Below are 23,422 nucleotides of genomic sequence, written 5' to 3'. Positions count from 1 at the left end.
GGAGGGAAAAGATATGCCTTGCTTGGTCACTTTGGTGTCTGAAATCCGTAGCTGAGATGGCGTTTGACTGATTTGTGTTTTGACCACATGTGCCGGACCCGCCTGCTATTCTCAACCCGTAATTCCTCCCTGAATTCAGGCATGCGACTAATTTACTGTAGGGGCAGGATTTTTTTTCTCTCTTCCAGGGAGCAGAAACTTTACCCCTTTTCTGTTACAGGGCTCTGTACCAAGCTCTGTAAGTGATGCCACCTGTCAGCCTGACAGCTTATTCTCCATATGGGGAAGGCCTTTATCAGCTGCAGTTGTAGGGAGCAGGAAAATGTCTGCCACCTGCCAAGGATTTCAAACCTTTAACTCTTCTTTAACAGGTTGCATACTTTAGAGTGATCCCATTAGTTTCCTGCTCGCTTTGTCTTTTTGTCTGCTAATTAAGCAGTGACATTTTGGACATTGTGAGTTTAGTTATTGTGTGAAAGCAGCCATGTCTAGAAAAAGTGCATGATAAAAATGAACCCTGTCCCGGTGTGTTGAACTGCACAGCAGATGGTCCACCGATGCAGATCTTGCAAAAGCACTGAGCTGCTTCTCTCGTCACAGGTCTGTATTTAGTGCACACTTTTCCTTTTCTGTCTTCTGTGTTTGATTTCTGAGTAATACTTAACTAAAGTTGACTAAAAAAAGTTGAATTACAAATTATGTGAAGCACTATTCGACTTTTTTCTACTCCTTGGGATAAAAATCAACATTAAAACTGGACATGCAAAGATTAAGTTGCTGTTAAGCGACTTGAAGTGTTGCTTTTAGGAAACTGGTCCGGGTCCTGTTTTCATGTTCCCATCACTTCTTTATGCTGCAGCAGGAAGTTGTTTTGGCACCACTACAGTAAGAGCATGGTGTGACTATGTTGCTCTTTCCCAGTGAGCTCTAGAGTTTAATAGGCACATCCAACATGTCTTCCAAAGACAACCATAACTTCCAGATCCATGCTGCTGCTTTTTGTGTCAAACTACAATGTTTCCGTGCAGCCGTGTCCGCTGTACAGTGAGTCCGCCTATTGTTGCAATGCATCGTTTGTGAGGACAGTGACAATTCTCCAAACAAAGCACAATTCCTCCAGCCGACGTGAAGCGATGCAGTCGGAGAAAAACAGCAAAGCTGCACTGTGGGCCAAACTAAGGAGGTTTTAATAGAATTTCTAAAACACCAATTGCGAAAAGCAGGATAGCATTTTCTGATTCCGCGTGCCCTGTAATTTGAAGTGTGTGGGTTCAAGCCACTTATTTTGTGGTGATGGCTTTACTGGCGAGTTCTCCAAAAAGACAGAGGCCAACGCAGCCGAGGGTTGAGCTAGCTGCCTTGCCTTCCTTACTGATTGACCGAGCCGCTTCCCCTTTGGTATCTGGCCACAGTTGTTCTGCCTTCATGGCTAACCTCACTGGGCGTAACTGTCCACCATTGGGTGTTTAGAAAGCCCAATAGGAGGACACCTGCTTCTGGATTTATTTACTCCGTCTCTTGCACAAACACCCATGCAGTCTGTTTATGGATGCAGATGGAGAGCACTTGGTGTCAACAAATGCACAAATCTGCCTTTTTGCTACACTGACGTCTAAACAACAACCAAACATCCCCATATTCTAGCATCCGTATTTGCGATGCATCAACCCAAATATAGCAACTTAGTCAAACATACTGTATGTTTTATTATTACCTAATCTGGGCTTTAGGTCACACATCCTCCAAAGACTGTTTCCCATTGTGTCCTTTACATACTTCAATTCCCAGAATTTCCCAAATTGTGGAAATTCTTGTGGTCATAGAATGACAAACAAATGAACAAAAAAAAACCTCTTACAGTACATGCACTAACACGCCCTTCATTTTATATGAGCAAAACCCACACACTCATACACACAGTTACAACCCAGTTCTCAAGAGAGAAGGGAAACAGCATGAAGCAAATAGAAAGTTGACAATAAATACATTTATGTTAATAGATCATTAACAAACTCAAAACGAATACATTCAAATATTTAAGCAGGAATGAACAGATGTGAGCTTGACAAGAAAAATAATTTAACTCACAGAGAAAATCCTCTAATGCAATAATGCATTGCACGGAATAAAGCAAAAGGTTCCCTTGCAGCGTTTTGTGTGGCCCAGCCGGCCTTTGTGCAGGGCTTTAAGAGAATACAGATATAACATTAAACCACCATGTAGGGCAAGAAGTCCTTTTGAACAGTTAACTTGTGCATTTTTGTATCCGGTGCCAAGACATCTGTCTAGTGACACACCCTGTAATTATAAACGAAAGGAAAAGAAATGTCTTTTGATTATTTCCATCCTTATTGCGTGCACACACAATAAGGTCTGTTATGGCACTTACAACCAAGGGCTTTAGAAATTCTCTTTTCTTGGACACAATGGCGAGGTATGTCAGTAACATGATGGCGCAGCGGGATCATAGACGGTGAAAGAAATGACGAGGTTTAAAACACCGTGTTTGCATTGTAAACACTCAGATATTTGAAGTCGTAGTGACCACTGAATCTGTGGGGCAAAGCTGAAATGTGTTCATCTCGTTCCAGGATGGAAACAATCAAAACCCCAGTCTTTATTTATTTTCGTAGATATAGGCTTGTTTTAAAATTAAACTTGGATTTAGACTTTTTAGTGGATGGAAAAGTGGCAGCATTTGCCAGGAGTGAGTGTAGGGAAGTCTGGGAAGGGTGGCTGCAGTCTATCAGCGGCCCATGTGAAGGGTTGTGATGAGAGGGTATGTTAAAGGGTGCTCAAACAGATTATGGTGACTCACAGCACTTTGCAAACAGCTCACAACCCTGCGCTTGTATCTAAAAGGCACACTCCAACACATTTATGGAGTGAGTACATACAATAGGTGTGTTTGTGTGTGGTATCCTTGTAGTCCATTAGCCTACTTAATGTCTCTCTATGGACTCACTGCATTGTGGGCCATTTTTTAACAGGAATGAAACATGTTGTGCTAAACACGCCTATTGTAAGTAGAGCTGTTGCTACTAAAGATAGACCAATATATCAACCATGCCATACAGAATCACCGAACACATCTTTTTAGAAAAGGTGTCTCAATTTCTTCACATTCAGTTGTCAAAGGTCAAAGGTAATGTGACCTTGTATCCGTCTCATTCTCCTGACCACAATATCTCAAGAACGCCTTGAGAGAATTTTTTCCAAATTTGGCACTAACATCCACTTGGACTCAGCAATGAACTAATTAGATTTTGATGGTCAAAGGTCAAAAGCTAAGATGACTGAGACTCGAATCCGTCTCATACTCATGAACGCGATAACTCAAGAAAACCTTTAGGGAATTTTTCCAAATTTGGCACAAACATCTACTTTGACTTCACGATGACCTGATTGGATTTTAGTGGTCAAAGTTAATGTGACCTTGCATCTGTCTCACACTTGTGAACGCGATATCTCAAGAACACCTTAAGGAATCGCTTCAAATTTGATCCACTTGGACTCACTGATGAACTGAGTAGATTTTAGTGGTCAAAGGTCAAACGTCAAGGTCGCTGTGACTGGCATCCGTCTCATTCTTGTGAACACGATATTTCATGAACACCTTGAGGGAATTTCTTTAGATTTGGCGCAATAGCATCTGGAATATTTCCAAATTTGGCACAAATGTCCACTTGGACTCACAAATGAACTGAAATGAGTAGAATTTGGTTGTCAGAGGTTAAGAGTCAAGGTCACAGTGACCTCACAAAAATTATTTTTGCCATACCTCTGCAATTCATACACTGATTATCACAGCATTTCACGCAAATGTCTAAAATGATGAATAATGTAATTGGCCTGCAACTTCCAGTATCAGTCAGGCTGTTGCTGCTATGCTGTTGTTACTACAAAGGCGCCCTTCTAGTTTTACAGATGTGCGGAAGCTATGATCAGTAAAATATTTCAGTGTTGATTCAAAAACCGAAAGAAGTGATATTTAATTGGTGTTAGCCATATTGATTGATATCTTTTTTTTCTACATAGAACAGCCCTCATTTTTATACTGCTGTGTGTTTCCTCAGTGCAGTAGACACCCTGGTGTGTGTGTGTTTGTACTTTTTCATGAAACCTGGAGTCCAGACATGCATTACCTCTCTTATTACTCACCGTTTTATTGGTGTGTTACAGTGGACTTAATGTCAACAGTGACTAAGGAATTATTAACAGGATTACACCCTTAATTTTATGCTTTCTGACATAATTTCTGAAACATAGTATAGTTCTCACATTAAAATCATACCAACAAAAAGTCAGAGCAGTAAGCCCTGGCTAATGTAGGTTAGTGACTGCGCTGACCTGGTCTGTTGCCTACACACTCTTCAGTAAGTAAGCTCTGGCTCTGGATCACATTTCCTGCAGGATGTGTAATTCGGGTAGATCCCCACGGACGCAACACACCTCAGCACATATGGTTTCTACCGTCGCACCTATTACACAAGCCGGCTGTGTGAAGTCACCTCCAAGTCAAATAAGTAATCATCCTCAGCCTACTCCTGATCCCCTCCCAAAACTCTGACAAACACCACTCACACACACACACTGAGCATAAGGACTGCCATACTCCAGCAAAGCCTGTTTGAAATGTGGCTAAAATAACGATCAAGTTAAGGAAACTGATATTTTAATGATCGGGTTATGTTGTAAGAACGAGGATGGATAGGAGCCTCACTCTTGCTGGACACGATATGTAGATGTATAGTTTGTGTTGTCACCTCACGAGAGAGGAGAGCAAAACAGTGCGGAGATAGATAAAGTCACAACACACACGGTTCTGTTTAGGCACTTGGTTAGGGTTAGGAAATAAGAACAGGTTTATTTATTATTATACAGGACGTAAACACCGCTCTCTCAGGTGAAAGTCGGTGTTTGTTTTGACCCATCCACCATCCCTCCTGACCGCCCCAGGTGGGCTTTCGCCACCTTAAGTTTAGTCCTTGTCCTGCCGCGTTTCCCCGATGCTGCCAGGTGACGTTAAACCATAACGGCAACTGGCCACGTATCATACTGACGCCTCAAATCACTGCCCATGCGCCAGATTTCGACGACTTCAGAGTGAGACCGGGCTTGTTTTTTCAGACAGACATCTCTTTTTTTCTTTTCTTTTTTTTTTTTTTTACGAAGCAGTCATCTGACGGCTTCTTTTAAATACCCTCAAGTCGGACTGGTTTAATACAGAGAGGAGAAAATAACCAAGGACTGATGACTTGGTATTTGTCACCAGGATTTTTGACCGCGAAAAGTAGTAAAACAGGCTTTACAAGACAGTTTTTTTTTTTATTTAATTGAAGTATTGTAGATACATTATGTGGATCCCAGAAAGAGTACCCCCTGATGTTTTTACAGGAGCTAATGGGAATCTAAATAACCACACGCACACACACAGACCCACACACTCCTCTAGGTATACCCAGAAAAGGGACAGGAGCAAAGCCTGCCAGAAAAAGGGCTCCCACCTAAAAACATTCCTGTAGTACAGGCCATGTTTTCCTTACCCCAACAAATTTACACAGTTGTTAGTGATGGCCCGGGATTCCTCCTAAAGCACAGCCCACCAATAATAAACAGTATGGCAGCTGACACCGCAAGACACCTGCACAGCTCCCTGACACTGCAGGATTGTTCCCAGGGACTGGGGGGGTCGGTGTGGGCAGAGGTGGGCTGGAGAATGGAGGGGGAGGAGGGGGTCACGGGGGCCGGCACACAGGTTGGTGGTGTGTGTTTGTGTGTGTTGGGGGTTTCTACATAGCCTTTTTTAAACAAAAGATGGAGTTCTCAAAGGTTAAGTATTGTATAACGGCGAGCAGCTGGACAAGGAGATGTTCTGACAGTTGAATTAGGAACTATTGGATCAAAGAATCAAAGCACGCTCTCACTGTGTCATACTCACCACACAAACAAACACCTACAGTCACACACACATTCAGACGTCCCCTCCTCATGCCACAGGATGTCAGGTGGTCCGGCCATTGTGTCCCCACCTGTAGGACATTGTCAAAGTACAAAGGAGGGGCACAGTACGTGTCAGCCTGCTGTCAGCTTCTGTTTGACTTGAATTTGTAAATCCCTCTCTTTCAGCCGTGGGGCTTTGAAAGATTAGCCAAAGGTTTGTGGAGTAGTTCACATCTGTGTGGGTTTTACTTATTGTCAAGGGGCAGGGTATCCCTCCACAGTTTTCACAGGCCACAATAATTACAATTGTCAACACTGTTCGAGTTTCACTGTTTGCTCCTGAGCGCATAAACATGTTCATGGTGGATTCTTAGAGGGCGGGGTACCCTCAAGGATTTGAGATGCTTTGTTGTGTTTATTAACTGCACAGATCATGGATTTAAAGGAAACTCCTGGTCTACTGTTCTTAACCGGTTTATGTAACCTTCATCTTAAGGTCACTGGTGTTTTCCTTCCAGCCAGCTGAAATTTCAACTCTGGACACATATAAAAAAAAAAGAGTTTCAAAGAGGAGCAAGCTGAATATTGAGTATCACAAAGAGGCAGAGTCTGTACCTGGGACCTATGCAGCGATCAGCTTCTCAGGCACTCACCACACTGATGTTTGCCATAAAGCGGGGCCTCTCGCTCGCTGCCCTGTGAGGTCACAGCACCTGTTCTTGGTAATTGCTGGCAGGTGACGTAAGGCCTCCACTTGTTTTCCATGGTGTAAGGTGGAGGTCCCCAGGCTCCCTCCAGCATCGGAGCTGGAATGTCGTGTTGGTTGTTTGCAGCAAATAAGCAAGTCTGACTCTTTCCCCCAGTTCCCTGAGAATGAAATGAACTTTGGCTTACCTGTCTAAGCCAAGTTAGTAAAACAAAATGTATTCATGCCTTTTTTTCTTTAAGGTAAGGTAGATGCTTTTTCCCCATGATTTTATGCTTTGGCGTTGTTTCCTGACCAATTCAACTCCTTTGAGAAACTCAACAGAAAAATGAAGCAAAAACGTATGTATAATTTTGCTTTAATGCAACTTCAGTCTGACTTTTGTGTTTGGTGGTGATTTGGTTATCATTTATGAGAACACTGTACTAGGGTTATATGACCATAGAGAGAGCGACACTATATGAATTTGGACAGCTTTAGGGCCTGTGTCCACATGATGTTTGTTTCTCAGCACTGGCGTCCTTTTTTTCAGTTGTTCTCAATGAGAAGCAAGTGTATGCAGGCACATGCAGGCGACTAGAGACAAAGCGCTGTGCCCAGTGTCTTTTTTCGGAGCATTATGCCTTTTATTGTGCAGCTGTTCTTAGTGCTTTTAGCTGAAGATCTATGTAACTTTCAGAAAGGCACTGGCGACATCACTGCCGCTTCTTTAGCTAGGCTACTGTCCAAAGCGGGATTTATACTTCAATGTCGAATCACCGGCGTAGGCTCGGTGTTGACGTAGAACCATTCTCGGAACCCATCGGCTGTATTCGGTGTCTGACTTCCGGCAGACGGTGATACAGCCTCTGGGGGCAGACCCCGATTTTTTTGGCATTCCGGTTTGATTTGGCCGGAGGAGGCGAATTTCCGTTTCCGACTTCCGTTTATATATAAGTAAATATGCTGAACCATTGCGATGGATTGGTTTGCATTGACGCCAATTATGTTCTGCCTCATTATTTCACTGCACGGACCATTTAACCTGGCAACAATCAGACGTGATTGGTCAATATCACGCGGACTACAAACAGCCTACAACCAGAAACCAGGACTTTTCCGCTCCTCTTCCGGAGGCAAGATCTCCGGGGTTTGCCTACAGACTGACTGTAGAGTTTGTATATAGAGACGTAGAACCTACACCATACCTTACGCCGTAGCCTGACGTGCACCTCCCCAGAAATGTAACTATGTGTCGTGGTGCGCAGACCTCCTGTCTGTTTCTGTAAGCTGAAACCATTTACCTCAGTGGAAACAAAGCTTGTATTTACTTTAATTTCACAGATAAGAAACAATAAATTGTGAAGACAATAAAGCCTCCACTAAAATTGCATTTTAAGTCTTGTGTGTGATTTATCCTGGCTTCATATGAGCAGAGGAGATCTCCGCTCGTCACTAGGCTACTTTATACAATGTAAAATGTCATAGGCTTGTGCTAATAACATTAGCATGTTGTATTTGTTTGGAATGTTTAGTATAAGACAGTTGTTTTGTCAGTGAACCTTGCGATCTGTAATGGAGCTGAATTATGTAACGTTACCTTTGTTAAATGTTGCTGTTGTCTCTGGCTTCATATGAGTAGAGGAAAAGTCCGCTAGCTGCTAGGCTAATTTATACAATGTAAAATGCCATAGGCTTGTGCTAATAATGTTAGCATGTAATATTTCTTTGGGAAATGTGTTTAGTATAAGACAGTTGTTCTGTCAGTGAACCTTGTGAGTTGTATTGGACTCACAAAATGTGAGCGGATTTTAAATGTTTAACTGGTCTCACTTGTATTTTTACAGTTCTTATCAGCTACATATTGCTGCAATTATAATCTTTACTTTTTTAAGCAAATGTGGGCAGGGATAATCAGAAGCCTTTTCTGTTTGAAGACATTAAAATCATTGTTTTATCTTTATATAATTGGCTCACAGTTGGAGAGGATGCAGTTATAAAATCAAAGTGAAATGTTGTCCTTGTACTGGCTCATTCAGCAAGCTGACCGTATTGATTTGAGTATGTTCCATAGATGAATTTAATGTGGAAACAGACAATTTGTCAACTTTATTCCATTGTTAGCGTTTGGGATTATTGTTGGCGCTGCTGTCACAAAAACAGCTGAATCACTTTCCATTTTCCTTTGAACGATGGAGCTCTTTTTCGTATGTCAGGATCAGTTTCCACTGTTACTTTGGTTGTTCCACCATGCCCCTTTTTCAGTACTGGGGACAATAACTTAAAAAAAAACTTACATTGATACTGTTTGGTAACTGGGGATAGCTACCCATCAATACCTTGGAAAACAGTAGCGCTATCTTCTTCCTTTTTTGGTTGCCCGATGATTTCTTTGTGCCATAAATTGAGCCTTCATTTTCCTGGGAGATCGTACCTGATGGCAGACAAAATTGGCGGTGATGGTGTTATTCTAAAGCCATTAGATTGTGCCGTTAATATTTTCTCCATAATGATAAGTTAAAGCAAAGAACTCATTTTCCACTTTAACTGATATTTTTATCGCCACTACCCAAATGTTTCTTGCCTCCCTTGCCAGGTCTACCTGCTGATGTCTTTTCAAGGCTGGCTGCAGGAGGACAGAAGCCAGTAGATAGGGTATCTGGCCCAGGCCTCCAGCCAGCTGTGAACCTGATAGCATCTGTTTTAAACGTTTGAGAGACAGAGAGAAAGGAGCCCTCTTTTCTTCTGAGCTCTGGAGCGCTAGTTATCTCACGCCTTTTTAGTAAAGGGATCCACAGATGGCCCGTGTCCTGACAGTCATACAAATGTGATATCACTAGCTGAGGTATTCCGCTTGGATCCTCTTACTGTGTTACTGTAGGCCCTCAAGTGGGACTCATTCATGCTCCGAGTAAACAAGACAAGTCGGAGACAAAAAGAGTCCGTTACTCAAGACAAAGCAGCAAAGAAAGAACAGCTTCTTTTTATCTTTGTGATGGCAGACAAAACAACCTCTTCACACCTGAGCGTTTCCTCTGTTTGGAGTTCTTCCCACCCATTGTCATCATGTGTTATCTAAACCATCAAATCGACATGAAAAGATCATTTCATGTTCTGCTGTCACCTGAGGGGATTTGGACAACTTGTCTTTCATTTGCTTTGTCTGAATACGGTGACAAAACCATTTGTCATCCTTTTTTTTCCCAGGTTGTGTCTGGTTTGGGCTCACTTCAAAGACCTGGTCTCTGACGAGCAGGCGGAGAACTGTCTTTAGATTTATGTCTTTTGTTTGTGTTGGAGAATCCAAGCCTTTTTTCGTCTTACTCATAGAGTTCTAATCAGATATCAGTGTTTGGATTATAGAAACAACCTGTCGCCCTCACATCCAGTAGTTCCTTAGGTCTTAAACACTAAGCAACCGAGGCTCCCCAGTAGCAACTTTCTGAAACAGCATTTTTGTTAAATTTTTGACAATAAATTCCATAATTCTGATTTTATTCAAACAGGATATTGATTACTAACTACTTACTACTAGTGATTACTAAAACCCAAGCAGAGTCCCTTTCATTTCACCAGAAAAATTACTTTCTTTTTACTGTGAACTGTCTATTGTAATTAATTGAGCATCATGCTTCTGTCATTGATGGTGGTCTCTTTGTTTGGGTCTGTTAAATATTAGCAACATTTTGGATTGGATCTAACTGTCCTCGAGGCTACCAGGCTGACTGCTGGTTCCTTATAAAACAGATGTCTTTAAAAAAGTCAATCTAGGCATGAAGGGTTTGGCTATAAGTCTATTTAAGGTGTGGTCTGAAGCAGTATGCATTTTGACAGCTATTTTATATTTCATCTTAGTCTTGAAACAAGAATTCTTATTGACTTCAATCACATTTTTGTCATTTTTATCCTTCGTTGTTTTAGTCTAGTTAAGTTGCTGAGAACTGAAAACATTTTAGTCCAGTTTTAGTTGACAAAATGTCATTTAATTTTAATTATTTGCTCCCTAACTTTTAGATAAAACTCAGACAAATTGAATCAGACTAATACGGATATCAGATATTGGAATCAAGGTGACAGGTTGTTTTGTTTAATGTATATGCTAAGTTAACACTGGGACATTAGGACATCTTTTAATGTTACAGTTAGCTAACATACCGTAGCATAAAAAGCAGGGTGGGACCCAATTTGTAGCAGCAGGATGTCTCTCCATCTCTCGTCACTACAGCGTCTTTTCCCATCTGCTGAATTATAGATGAAGTGTGTCCATTGATCTGTACTTTTTTTCCAACCAAACCCTTTTGTGTTGAAGCTATCATATTATTTGCTGCCTCAAATGGAGCTCGAGATCTTGCAGTAACAAAATGGAAAGCTGTGTACACCATACGCTTGACGTTGAAGCGGTAAAGTCATGAGAGCATCGCTGTTAGGCAAGGGCAACAAAGCAACAAAGCAGGCATGCCTTATCGCATTATCCAAATCATCAAAACTTGCCATTTTTGTTAATCAAGTTGTTAGCTTGGAGAGTGTGGATTCATATATCATCTCTATAGCTGGAATTCTGAGAGTCTGTACGCATCTATCAGCCAATTCAACCAGTGGCATTGCTTATATTTCAAAAGCTTAGATGCACAATTGAGGGAAAATATCATGCATTTTCAAAATCCAATAGCACACCACTTTTGTTCTAGTCCTGTCTCATTTCGCCAACGCAAACAAAGCATACATCTTGTCATAGTTTTTATAATCAAATATCTATTTTTAGCTCATTAATGTCTTGTCTTCAGCACTATTCGGACGGGACTAGTTTTACATGGGCACGTCGGGGTAATGTCACTTTACCACAGGACGTCAGTAATATTAATGGCCAATTCACACGGTATAAGAAATATCAGTAAAACTACCACAAGTGGGAGGGGTAAATCCATTCACGCACCGCCGTCCCCTCCTGTCGTCATGTGCGTATGACGTTGCTTCCTGTGCGTACCACACTCGAACACACTTGGATGGTGTTCGTCGTAGGCCCACAGTACCTGAGGTTTCACACAGACTTGTCCAACAGTGAAGTGCAAAACCGCGAAAAACCACTCGTAAACAGGATATGACGAAATATCTACACACATATTTACTGCTGGTCTGTTCGCACGGGATTAGTATTACCTGAGGTAATTGTCCGGGACCCTTTTACAGAAGGTAAAAGTCGCAGTAATCTTTACTGACATTGTGCGGTAATGATTACCGACATGGCACATTCAGACGGGACTAAAATCTCTGGTAATTATTACTTTACCCCACGTACCTATGTAAAACTAATCCCATCCGAATAGGGCTTTAGTTATGGAAAAAGGTCTTTGACAAACATTTTTCATCCTAGTTTTCATGATCAAAATGAACACTGATCCGAAGACAAACAAAAAGGCACCAGGCATTGTGGTGTGGTTTTACTATTAAAGAAGAAAAACGAGCCACTTCTGAATTAGGTGGACTGATTGGTCCATCAAACTAGTGATGATTAATTAGGTAGTAGCCTTGTGGGAATTGATGTTCATTCACTAGTAAAGACAAGTCAATTATTTTACAGATATCAAATCTTGAATCATCTTTTTAGGCCCCCTGTTTGCCTTAATTTGTCTTTCCCCACTTATACTTAGTCAAAATCTTGTTAAGTATTCACACCTTACAGTAATAACTTTTAACCACGTACTCCACACTTCATGTCATTTCAAGCTACATTCTTGCCCTGGGCTGTAGGAGTGTTGGAACGGAACTGAGACTCTAGTTACTGTAAGTCGAAGGATTCAGTTCGAGTCCCACGCACTTATCTGAGCAGGATATTCTGTAGACAGCCCACCTCGGTTAGCTCGGGCCATCGCAGGACGACATTAGTTTGAGTCTTTTCTGATTTGAATTGTATAACATGAACCTTTGTATTTCAAAGTGGGAGGATTTGTAACGGATCCTCTCTATCTGTCCACTTTTAACAAGTGACACTGGCCTTCCTGGCTTTTACTCAGGAGAGGCTTGATGGCCATGATTATTTACACAGAGGGTTTCCTTCTTTTTTTTTCTCTTTTTACAGTCGGTCATTTTCATAAGGGATCATAATACTCTTGGACAGGAAGTATCTGGCTATATAGACTACGCCCACAGACTCAAGACCCAAGATTTTGAACCATATTTCAGCGGAAAGAAGAGACTCATGCCAGGACGCTCGGATTTATGGTAAGTCTCCTTCCATTGTAACATGTCCACGTTGGTTGAGGAGGCCTTGACTCCAGTGTGATTTGACAAGATTTGAAGGGTAAGGAAATCTTATTAACCAGGATTAAAGACTCAGGTTGACGTGAGAGACCAATATAGGCTTGGAAGGAGCTGTGCAAAGGGCCGGTATAGTGAGTATGTACAGCACCAGCCCTTGTTGCCTCAGCGTAGATGTGGAATAAATATACACTTCTTAAGTGAAGCTGAGTAGAGCTGCCAAAGTGCTGAACGTGTCTGGACAAGACAGACATGAATTATAGTCAGGATTAAAGCGGGCTTAATCCATGAGACTGTGATCGTCTTTTAATGTGCAGCAAATTTGTCATCACAGATAAATGTAACGGATTTTATGGCCATGGGGAAACCTCAATATGAAATACACTGATGGATAAATAGATCAGCTAAGTGATAGATTTACTGAGTAGAGACCCTAAAGACGTATTTACTTCATCAGCTTCTAAAGTGGGGTATTTTATGAACACACTATTATGTGCCTTACTTGTGATTTTACATTAGATATTTCTAAGTCATTATAAGTTCAGTTGTTGTTGTTGTTGATTGCGGCATTAGTCAGGTGCCTCCATGTGTTTCTATGCAGAGTCCTTTGCACACTGAGTCTGTATGCTTTTGTTTTTTTATCTGACTTCTGATAAAGAATTGTTGAGCACAGAAAGTTTGCACACCGAATCTGGTGTGTTTTATTGTTCTATTTGTTGTAAAAATTCACATCAAGAGACAAAATGAAATGTATCAGGTTCATCCAATCCTGAGCAGGCGTCAAGAGCAAGGGGATTTTCACCAGCTGATTAAGGAGCTGCAGAATTATCCCAGTCGTTTCCAGGTCTGTCGTGTCAGTGGCCCAATTTGATACACTGCTAGCAATACTGGAATCACACGTTGAAAAGGAGACCACCAATTTCCCTTTCACTAAGCCCCGCCCCTTTGTGATAGTCCGACAAGCTATCAGAGTTATCATGGAGGCCACACTGTAACTAACTGCGCTGCCTGAAGAAATATTATCATATTTTTTGGAAACAGTGATTCCAGAGAGAAGCAGACAGAGGGGTCTACAGTCTGTGTTTGAAGGATATATCCAGGATGTCAAACTGACTCAGCAGCAACAACAGGTTAAAAAGACAAAGATAGTTAGAAGCTAAAGCCGAACTATAGGCTACAGATCACAGTGTAAAAGTGAACCACCACATCACTGCTGATCGCCACACAAGACAATGAATATAAAGGGAAACTTTGCTGATATTGAACCAGCTGTGTGGCATCACAGGGTGTGCAGATGAACCGGGACCTCCGCCGCCGGATGAACAGGGATCTTGTTCATCTGCACACTGTGATGACACACAGCTGGTTGAATATGAGCAAAGTTTCCCTGCTTCCCTTCACTGGTTCCTGTACAGCAGGGTCGCTCTTTGTTTCACTGTTACAAACATTCAAAAGCAGCATGTGTATACATTCAGTAGGCTATATCTTCAGTAGCTAGCTAGCTAACCCTACACTTTTCAGGGTTTGATTTTGGTTTTGGAACAGGGAAGAAACGTTTATCTTTTCCCAACCTCTCCAGGTAACGAGTATCATTAATACACGACGTGCACCAGACACAACATTTAGCTCCAAATCCACAAAACCAGCCTGAAAATGAAGGAAATCGGAAACGATGGAGCACAGCTGTGATGTTGTCGGACCCTGGTCTGAGCTGGGCTGATGCTACGTTATGATTGGTCAGTCTGCTTCTGGGGGCGGGACTTAGCGAAGGGTCAGTTGATCCTGAAGAGCAGAAGGGCTGTATGTCTTAAGTAGGGACAAACACACACAGACGGATGCAAAAACACACAGAAATTTGAACCTGTTATAAAATATTTTATGAGGAATGAGAGTTTCAGAGTTGTGTAAAAGATTGACATAATGCAAGGTTGTATTTTTCTTTAAACCTGCAACAATTTTAGTCCAAAATTACAGACTTGGTGTGCAGAGGCCTTTAGAATGACAGTGGCCAGTTGGTTTACCTGAAAGATCCTTGTATTTAGCAGTTCTGATGAAGCGATTTATACCTTATTACAAGTCCACTGACAATGTAAAAATGTTGATTGAAGAATCTTAAAGCCAGTTCTTGAATGCTGCATTGTCTAAAACGACCCTTGTGCTACTGGAATCATTTTAAAACATGCTGTTATCCCATGAAAAATCCAACACACAGCTGCTTTAAGTTTGAAAGCCAAGTTGTCAGGTGCTGTACACCTGACATATTTAGCCAAGATACATCATGTGCTGTACGCTGAACAGCTACATGCATCAGTGCCAGTCGCACAATTCCAGGCCAAGCCACAAGTGAACTGTTGACCTTACAGGTGTGAGCTAAAACCTCCTCTGTGTCCCTCAGCTGGGCAGGTAACGTCTTTGTAATTCGTTGTCTATCAGGAGAGCTGTGTGCTTAGAGAGCTGTCAGCAAATTACCGGAGCCAAAACCATCCCCACATTCCTCATGCTCGTGCATAGTAACATATTATCAACATTTCAGGTACGTGCGAAAAATCCCATGAGGACAAACGCGAGGAGACAAGGGGGTAATGAGAGTGTGTAATACATGGTCATTTTCAGAGTTCAGCCAAATGACATGCACCCTGTGTGACCTCACTGACACTGGGCAGAAGATGGTCTCTAATGTGCTAATGTGGACACATTCTAAAGCTAAACTATGATTTTAGTCTGCATGGATCTAATACTCTTAGTTTTGACCATCACTCCTGTTGGGTCAGACTTTCCTCTCGAACTTAAATCAGGGCCACGAGTTACATTTTACAGCAGAGGCAAACATTACGATCACAGAGGCTGTAAACAAATCCCCAGCTTGATCATAACATCCAAGTATTTGGAAGCTAAAATGATGCAGAGCATACCTGAAATGACCATTATCATTTTTCATGCTGTTGTAAAACTGCTCACCAATGAAACTACAGTAAGTGCAGGTATAGGTCACAGCTGGACCACAAGGTACAGTAACTCACAGGAAGCTCTGGAAATCATATGGATTCACAAATGAAGAGTTTTGACAGTCATTTCTGTCAGCTTTGTTTTCACATCCAAATTAGTGGTTTAGGTAACATGGTTAAACTGGTGATATATGTACAGACTGAATGGCTCACTGTTGTTGGAACAATAGCCAAAACTAGAAAAGTAAGACTGACAGCCAAAATATATGGGACACAGTTGCTGCGCAGCACATCTGCCGCCGTATACCCGCAGCAAAGTGTGTCCATTATAGTCAACTGAAGCTGCTACACTGGCTACGGTTACATTATGGCTTCTCATTCAGAATGAAATAAATCTGAATGAAATCAATCGGAATTAAAGTTTTTCCAGGTAGTTTACATGGGACATATTAATTCCGAATGAGGGTTTACACGGGAGATCAGTTTAATCGCCTGTATTCGGGTCTGTGCAAGGTTTGAGGCAGGGAAGGTTTCTGATTGGATAGGGGGCGGGGCAGATGTTATGTGTTTATGTTTACCGGAAGAAAACACCATAGTCCTCGCTCTGGATAACAAGATGCTTGATGACGCCGTTCTTAGTGCCTTTTTTGGGCTTGTTTTGCTTATATTCTTGAAGCAGCAGTACGACAACAACCTTGTTCTGCTAATGCTTCATCTGTTGAGGAGGAGAAGGGAGGCAGAAGGTCGAAGAAGAGAGATAGAAGACCGTGCTTTGGCGTATGGAACCCGGTGAGCGCAACGAGTCCGACTGCTCTATCTCAACCCGTTACTATGCGCGCTATATACTTCTGGCGCGTTGACGTATATAGCACGCCCGTTACTATGTGCACTATAGACTGTACGTCATCGCGCCAGAAGGGCAAGGAAACGAGCATGCACAGAAAGACCGGAATTAACTTAAAGAGGAATGAGGGTTTACACGCACACAAAATTCTTTCATTCGGATTGACAAATGGAATAAACCACCCCCTTTAATCGGATTTAATTTTCAATCGGAATGACCATTTACATGACCGCTTTTAATAGGAATGGCCTTTCATTCCGAATGAAAGTGGAATTAAACTGTCCATGTAAACGTACTGACTGACCATAGAAGCTGTGCTTGCCCACATGGGCACTACACTGTTGAGCATCATTTTTATGCTGCTGGTCTAGTTTTATTCTCTGTGTGCGACTCCTAGCCCTCCAACAGGTAAAGACTACATAGAACTGTGTAAAAAACGGGTACAATCTTTTTAAAGATGCTAAAAATTAATACCTTGTACCAGAGGAAATGTGAAGAAGCAGAACAACCTTGTGTTTTTACATTTTGCCTTAAAATAAATCAATCAAATCAATTCATCATCTTGTTAAAACGATCCACTTTATTAATTCAGTACCAGTTAATAAAGCCTACACTCCCCTCCATAAACCCTCCATAACCAACTGCATTATCACCTGGCAAAACTCAGTACCCACAAAGTGAAGCCTGCAGCAACCCCATGCTACAAAGACAGTCTGTGTAGCTGACACATTCTCCCCTCGACCTTGTCACATATCAACGTTTGGTCATGGACATTCCACGTCCAGATACAGCGTAAAAGGTACCCTGTTCACGTTGGTTGTCGACATTCTGGGACAGCGTGTCAAGTTCTGCCTGTTACGTGCATTGTCTTCTTTCAAAATACACAAGCGCACATGTTGGGTTTAGGAAAAAAACAACAGGGTTTGGCTTTATAATCTTAAGGGACACAAACACCACTCTCCTGGGTGAAAGTCTGTGTTTGCTGGACCCATCCACCACCCCTACTCCGACTTTAGCCACCTTAATTTTTGTTCGTGTCCTGCCACAGTTCCCCCCGGCGGCCACCAGCTGCCGTTATAATCTTACACGGCGACTAGCTGCATCCCATGCCGACATCAAAGGACAGCTTTAGTCGGTGTCTGACGCCAGCAGTCTGTGCCCCAGTGCTGGATTTCGACGACTTCAGAGCGAGACTGGGTTGGTGTAGCAGGTAAAAAGATCCAGCTCATCTCCACCTACCTGACATGTTGCATATGTGCCCTGTGTATAACTGCCATGAGGTTGTTAAACAGAATTTAAGATGTGACAGAGGAACTCAACACTTTATGTACATGTACAAAATGTAACTTTCTATTGTTAGAGATTCCCTTGGTGTTCATTGTTCAGCGGTTTTTGACTGGGTGCTGAACTCGCCGCAAAGTTCTCTTCTTCTCCAAAACAAACAGACCAGTCGATTAAATAGTATAAACACTGAATAAAGGAGTTTCATGTAGCAAGTGAGTGTTTCTCCTGCCCTGTTCAGCTCGCTGCAGAAGGCCAGCTAGCCCAGCTTTATTTGTTTATTTGTTTATGGATCCCCATTAGCTGACGCCTGGACAAACAGCTAGTCTTCCTGGGGTCCACAGTCATAAAACTCATAACATAATACAGAAAGTATACAAACAAGAATACATAATTGAAAAATAATAAAATGGAGTATATTACAAAAGAGAAAAGACAAAAGCAGAGAAAATAAATGACAGACTTACAACAAATGAATTAACTCAAATAATTAGATTGCATACAAAACTGATTTCTTCAAGAAAGTGGATTTAGGACGTGGCAGAATTATATGCTCATTGCTGCCAGCTCTTGTGGAGTGTGAATGAATTTCATTGATGTAGATTATCTTTTAAGCAAGAAATTGTGGAGATCGTTTTTTTCACTATACACTATAAAAATTAACCAGTAAATTCATTAAAATTCTTTTCTCGACATAGAGCCAACCCAAATTGTAATGCATATCAATTGTACTCGTCAAAGGGGGACAGTTGAGAATAAGTCTGGCAGCCTTGTTTTGTGCTACTTGTAATTTTCTTATTAACTGTTTAGACGTGGATGACCAGATAACCGAGCAATAATCCAGGTGACACAAAACCAGAGAACAAACTGTTTGACAGAGCAGTGATGAAGGAATAAGAGGTGCACATTTCCTGACAATTGCAACTGCTCTACCCATCTTCAGAACAATCTTATTTACATGTTCAGACCAAGACAAAGTGTTATCAAGCCAGAGACCCAGTAGCTTTGCCTTTCTTACACATTGAATGGGTTGACCATCTATTTGTAAATTCACAGTTGGATTCTTTGCCATATTATAATTAGATCCAAATGTTATAGAGACTGTCTTTGATATGTTAAGTTTGAGTTTGTTCGTTTCTATCCAATTAAAGATGACATTAAGTTCTGATGATAGGGTATGATTCAGTTCATCACAAGAAGGTGAAGCAGAGTACATGGTGCAATCATCTGCAGACATAGTCAAATCACACTGATTTAAAACAAGTGGGAGATCATTGGTGAATATCGAGAAGAGGAGTGGCCCAAGGCAACTACCTTGTGGAAGTCCACATTCAAGTTGTCTACTGTCCGAAAAAGTGCCATTAAAAAATACTTTTTGTGTTTTGTTTAACAAGTAACTACTAACCCACATGAGAGTGGATGCTTTAAAACCATTGTGATCAAGCTTCTTAATTAACAGATCATGATCCACCAGATCAAAGACAGCACTAAAATCAATTAATACTGCGCCAGCAAGCATTGAATATCCATCTGTGGCACATTAGCTCCTGCTAATGTGCGCTCACCTATTTTCTCTTAAGATCTAGGTGGTCAGGAGGTTTTTAGTGGGAGCTGAATTACTCGCAGAGGTCTCTACCTCTCCACAACAAATGGATCAGGTTATTAAAACTGTTGAAAACACCAAATAAAGCAGTTTCACATCAAAAATCAGTGTTTCTCCAATGTTGTTCGGCGCAGCAGGGGCTGGAGACGAGCTGCTGCTAACGTTTGCTCAGTTTGTTTATCTGATAATTTAAGATCCAGAAGCTTAAATTAAAATCCTTCATCTGGTTACAACATATAGTTAAAATTGATTAAGATCTAAACGGGTGATTCTCACGAAATTGCAATTTGTCATGTCTGTAAGGATTTGATAGACTAAACTACTAAAACAATCTTACTTTTATATTATATATCAAACTATGGTATGTACTAATTGTAGGACTACTGTTGTCTTTGCATTTAATGGATTACTCTATATTTTATGACAACATTTCAACCTAAAAGTTCATTACCGTAACATGTCTGGACTTTTATTTTTTACATTAAACCCAAAATTACCACAATACATCCCCATAATTTAATATGCATATAAATACAAAAAATAGTTGGGGTTATACCCTTTAACTAGCGGTGTTACCATTTTGGGCCAACTATTTGTGAATAATTATTTTCTGGGCCAAATACGCGCGTCCAGAGCATGAACAATTCATTTCCGTAACAGAGATATTTGGCTCCATTAAAATCCCTGCGTTCCAATAAATAAAGTTTTTTTGTCCCATGATGCATTGTGTGGAGAAGTTGCAAAATGGCTACCAGGTAAGATCATCTTTCAATTTCTTCCAGTAGATATGTTAAAGATTGTAATTATATACACCCCTTGGTTCGCTACTACTGTTCATTACCATAACAGGGTATATTTAAAATAGTTTTGAAGATAATTATTTTATATTCTGTGGAAAAGTAACTTTTATAGAGCCAAACTGTTAGTGAAAATATTTCTGCTGAGTCATGCTAGCTATGCTAATTATTGCTAGCAACATGGGACTGCCAGTCATTACCGTAACTCTCTGCATTCATTACCGTAACATATACAAGGCTGTTACAGTAATGAAATGAAGTGTTACGGTAATTTATTATATATGTATAACCAGGGCTCCAAATTTTATGGTCGGTTTTCTAGGGCAGTGGTTCTCAAAGTGGGGTCCGGGGACCCCCAGGGGTCCTTGAGAGAGTTCAAGGGGGTCCCCAATGTTTTCTTGATATTTTACCATTTTTCTCTAAAATTATATGATTTTTTTAACAGAAATATTAAAAACTTTTTCCATAAATTTCTATTTTTGTATTTTAGCTAGTAATTTAGTTTTTTTTTCTCATTAAAAAAATCATAAAAAAATTACAGGAATGGATTACAGACTTACTTTTTTCAACATGCTCAGGAAATTATGCTGAACACCACATTAATTTTCATTTTGCTGAGATGAGTTGAAAAATCACTATTTCTGAGCATGGTGTTCATTCCTGTAATTTTTCATATGAATTTCTAAAGAAAAAAAAAACAAAATTAGCTAAAATGGCTACAGCTAGCTAGGTAGCTAATCGATATGAGAATGAATGCTGCTACAGGGATACATTTGGAGTGAGGAATGTTAGAAATATACTTGTATCAAGACGGGCGGTATTCTATAATGTTGGATAACTTTTGTAATTAAGATCAGGAGATGTGGCAGAAAAAAGAGCAGCCAGAGAAGCTACGAAGGCAAGGGTGCAGAAGCATTCACTCAGTAAACAATCAAATTAAGACTATTCCCATTCTGTTCACTGAATAAATGTGAAAACTGGTATCTTTTTCTGTTTTTTCAGCTTATCGCAACAGAACCAGGGAAGATCAGAGTGAGGGATGTCTCATGCTTCTGTAAGCCTGCATGTGATTGCTACGCTCCAAAAGAAGTCATTCTCAGAGAAGACAAGGAAAATGAAGACTCGATTGGAGTTGGGCAGTGGGTGCTCGTTACTTATGAAGGATGCCTGTATCCTGGTATTGTAACACAGGTAGGAATGTGTTGCTGTTGAGTGGCGTCAAGGTTTTAAGATTATTATATTGTAATGCGATAGCAATTTTTCTTCATCTCATATAAACAACGATTGTATATTTTTAAGCTGCTCAACCAGGGTTGGGTACTTCTTAACATGGCTTATTCATTCGCCTGAAGCATGATTGTTCATTGCTTGAGCTATCGTAGAGCCGCTCACTTCACACTGACTGTGATTTTTTTTTTGTCTTCTCTAGATCGTAGGTGATGAATATGAAGTAGACACGATGAAGTCCGCAGGTGAGAATCGGTTCTACACCCCCTCTACCAGGATCCCAGGGGACAAAGTGTGGTACTTCAGAGAAAATATCCTGGACCTGATCCCTGAGCCTATGCCAGCTACATCGTCGGCCAGGCACTTCAGTGTTGCCGCAGAGATCTGAGCAAAACATAAATGAGAGAGGTTTGAAAGGGGGAAGAGGGTTGGAAAGTTACTGATTGTTATTGGTATTGTATTGATTGTTATTACATTGTATTGATGGTGGTCGCCTTAAACATTCTGTTAGCAATACATTGTGTTATGAATTGCTCTTAAATAATTGAAAATATTATTGTATACATTGTATTGATTGAAATTGCATTAAACCGTATGTTATTGTGTTATGAATTGCTCTTGATTAAAAATGTTATTGTTTACAATGGATTGATTGTGGTTGCATTAAACCGTCTGTTATTCTGTTATGAATTGCTCTTGATTCATTGTTTTTTTTGGAAAGTCATGCTTAGTTTGTCATTGCCCAAGACAATCTAATCATTCAGTAATTCTAATGTAGCTTTACATGATAAACAGTGAAAAAGATTGGGCAATATAACCTAATTTGTGAATACCAAAAACATGGCCTCTATGTGAGGTCATTACCGTAACAAAGCTTTTCATTACCGTAACAAAGCTTTTCATTACCGTAACAACTTTTCATTACCGTAACACTTGTTGTATATGTAAATACTTGGATGGGAATGAGTAGTAACTTAAAATTTTATGTTTGCACAGGAACTATTTGTCAAGTCTTTTAAGATTAGAAAATTGACATTTTTCATTTATTTGTAAAATTTACACTATAGGAAAAAATTAGTATAAAACATGAAATTTTGTTACGGTAATGAACATAATAACTAAAATTATTATATGAATAAACATTTATCTGAATGTTTACACTATGTGGCTATTCTGAACTATTAGTAGAACATACATGAAAAAAATAAAAAGTCTACCTTTCATACATATTCAGTTATCATCACTTGAAAATGTGTTACGGTAATGAACTTATTTGGTCAATGACTCAATAAAACATTATGAAAATGTATTTAAAAAAATGTATTGATTGCTCACTTTAATTGAGTAAGTTAATTGAGACCCTGCTTAATACTAATGAGAGAAAAAACTAGCAAAATTGACCTAAATTTTTTTTTGCAAAAGTCAGGACAGTTTCGTGAGAATCACCCAAAAGCATATCATAAAAATGTGGCTTAAAGCTGGATAAGTTATGACAGGTTCTGGCAGACAACCACAACCCTGACACATGCTCAGAGGGGATATGAGGCCACTGACAGGCGACGGCCACCAAATGATACTTGATTAAAATTAGATTTCTGTGGGTTTGAATATTGTTGGAAGCATTTGGGTTCATGTGAGTACACAACTGTTTTTATATGATATTTAATATACAATAAATAACATGAGCTGAGTTTTAATGCAGAACATTTACATATGATATCCTTAAATAATAAAACATATATCTATATTTTACTAATAATATCAAATGTTTAGAGAATATCAGTGTTCTTTGGTTTTCTGAGCACAATATCCATGTTGATATTAAAAGTTTGATGTATCTGG

General features: G+C 40.4%; 2 protein-coding genes across 2 annotated transcripts in view; one reads left to right on the top strand and one right to left on the bottom strand.

Moving 5' to 3' along the window:
• Nucleotides 1–23,422, top strand: part of cfap299 (cilia and flagella associated protein 299) — a 129,378-nt gene that overhangs the window by 81,004 nt on the left and 24,952 nt on the right. Inside the window, exon 4 of the mRNA XM_049578641.1 lies at nucleotides 12,705–12,847. Coding sequence (XP_049434598.1) covers nucleotides 12,705–12,847 — 143 coding nt within the window. The remainder of the gene's footprint in view (nucleotides 1–12,704; nucleotides 12,848–23,422) is intronic.
• cds1 (CDP-diacylglycerol synthase (phosphatidate cytidylyltransferase) 1) overlaps nucleotides 8,158–23,422 on the bottom strand; it is a 453,066-nt gene continuing 437,801 nt past the window's right edge. Inside the window, exon 14 of the transcript XR_007449507.1 lies at nucleotides 8,158–8,190. The gene's annotated coding sequence lies outside the window, so the exon portion shown is untranslated. The remainder of the gene's footprint in view (nucleotides 8,191–23,422) is intronic.

This window comes from Epinephelus fuscoguttatus, linkage group LG6 (assembly GCF_011397635.1).
Source record: "Epinephelus fuscoguttatus linkage group LG6, E.fuscoguttatus.final_Chr_v1".
Taxonomy (NCBI): Eukaryota; Metazoa; Chordata; class Actinopteri; order Perciformes; family Serranidae; genus Epinephelus; species Epinephelus fuscoguttatus.
This window is presented reverse-complemented; position numbering and strand designations above follow the sequence as displayed.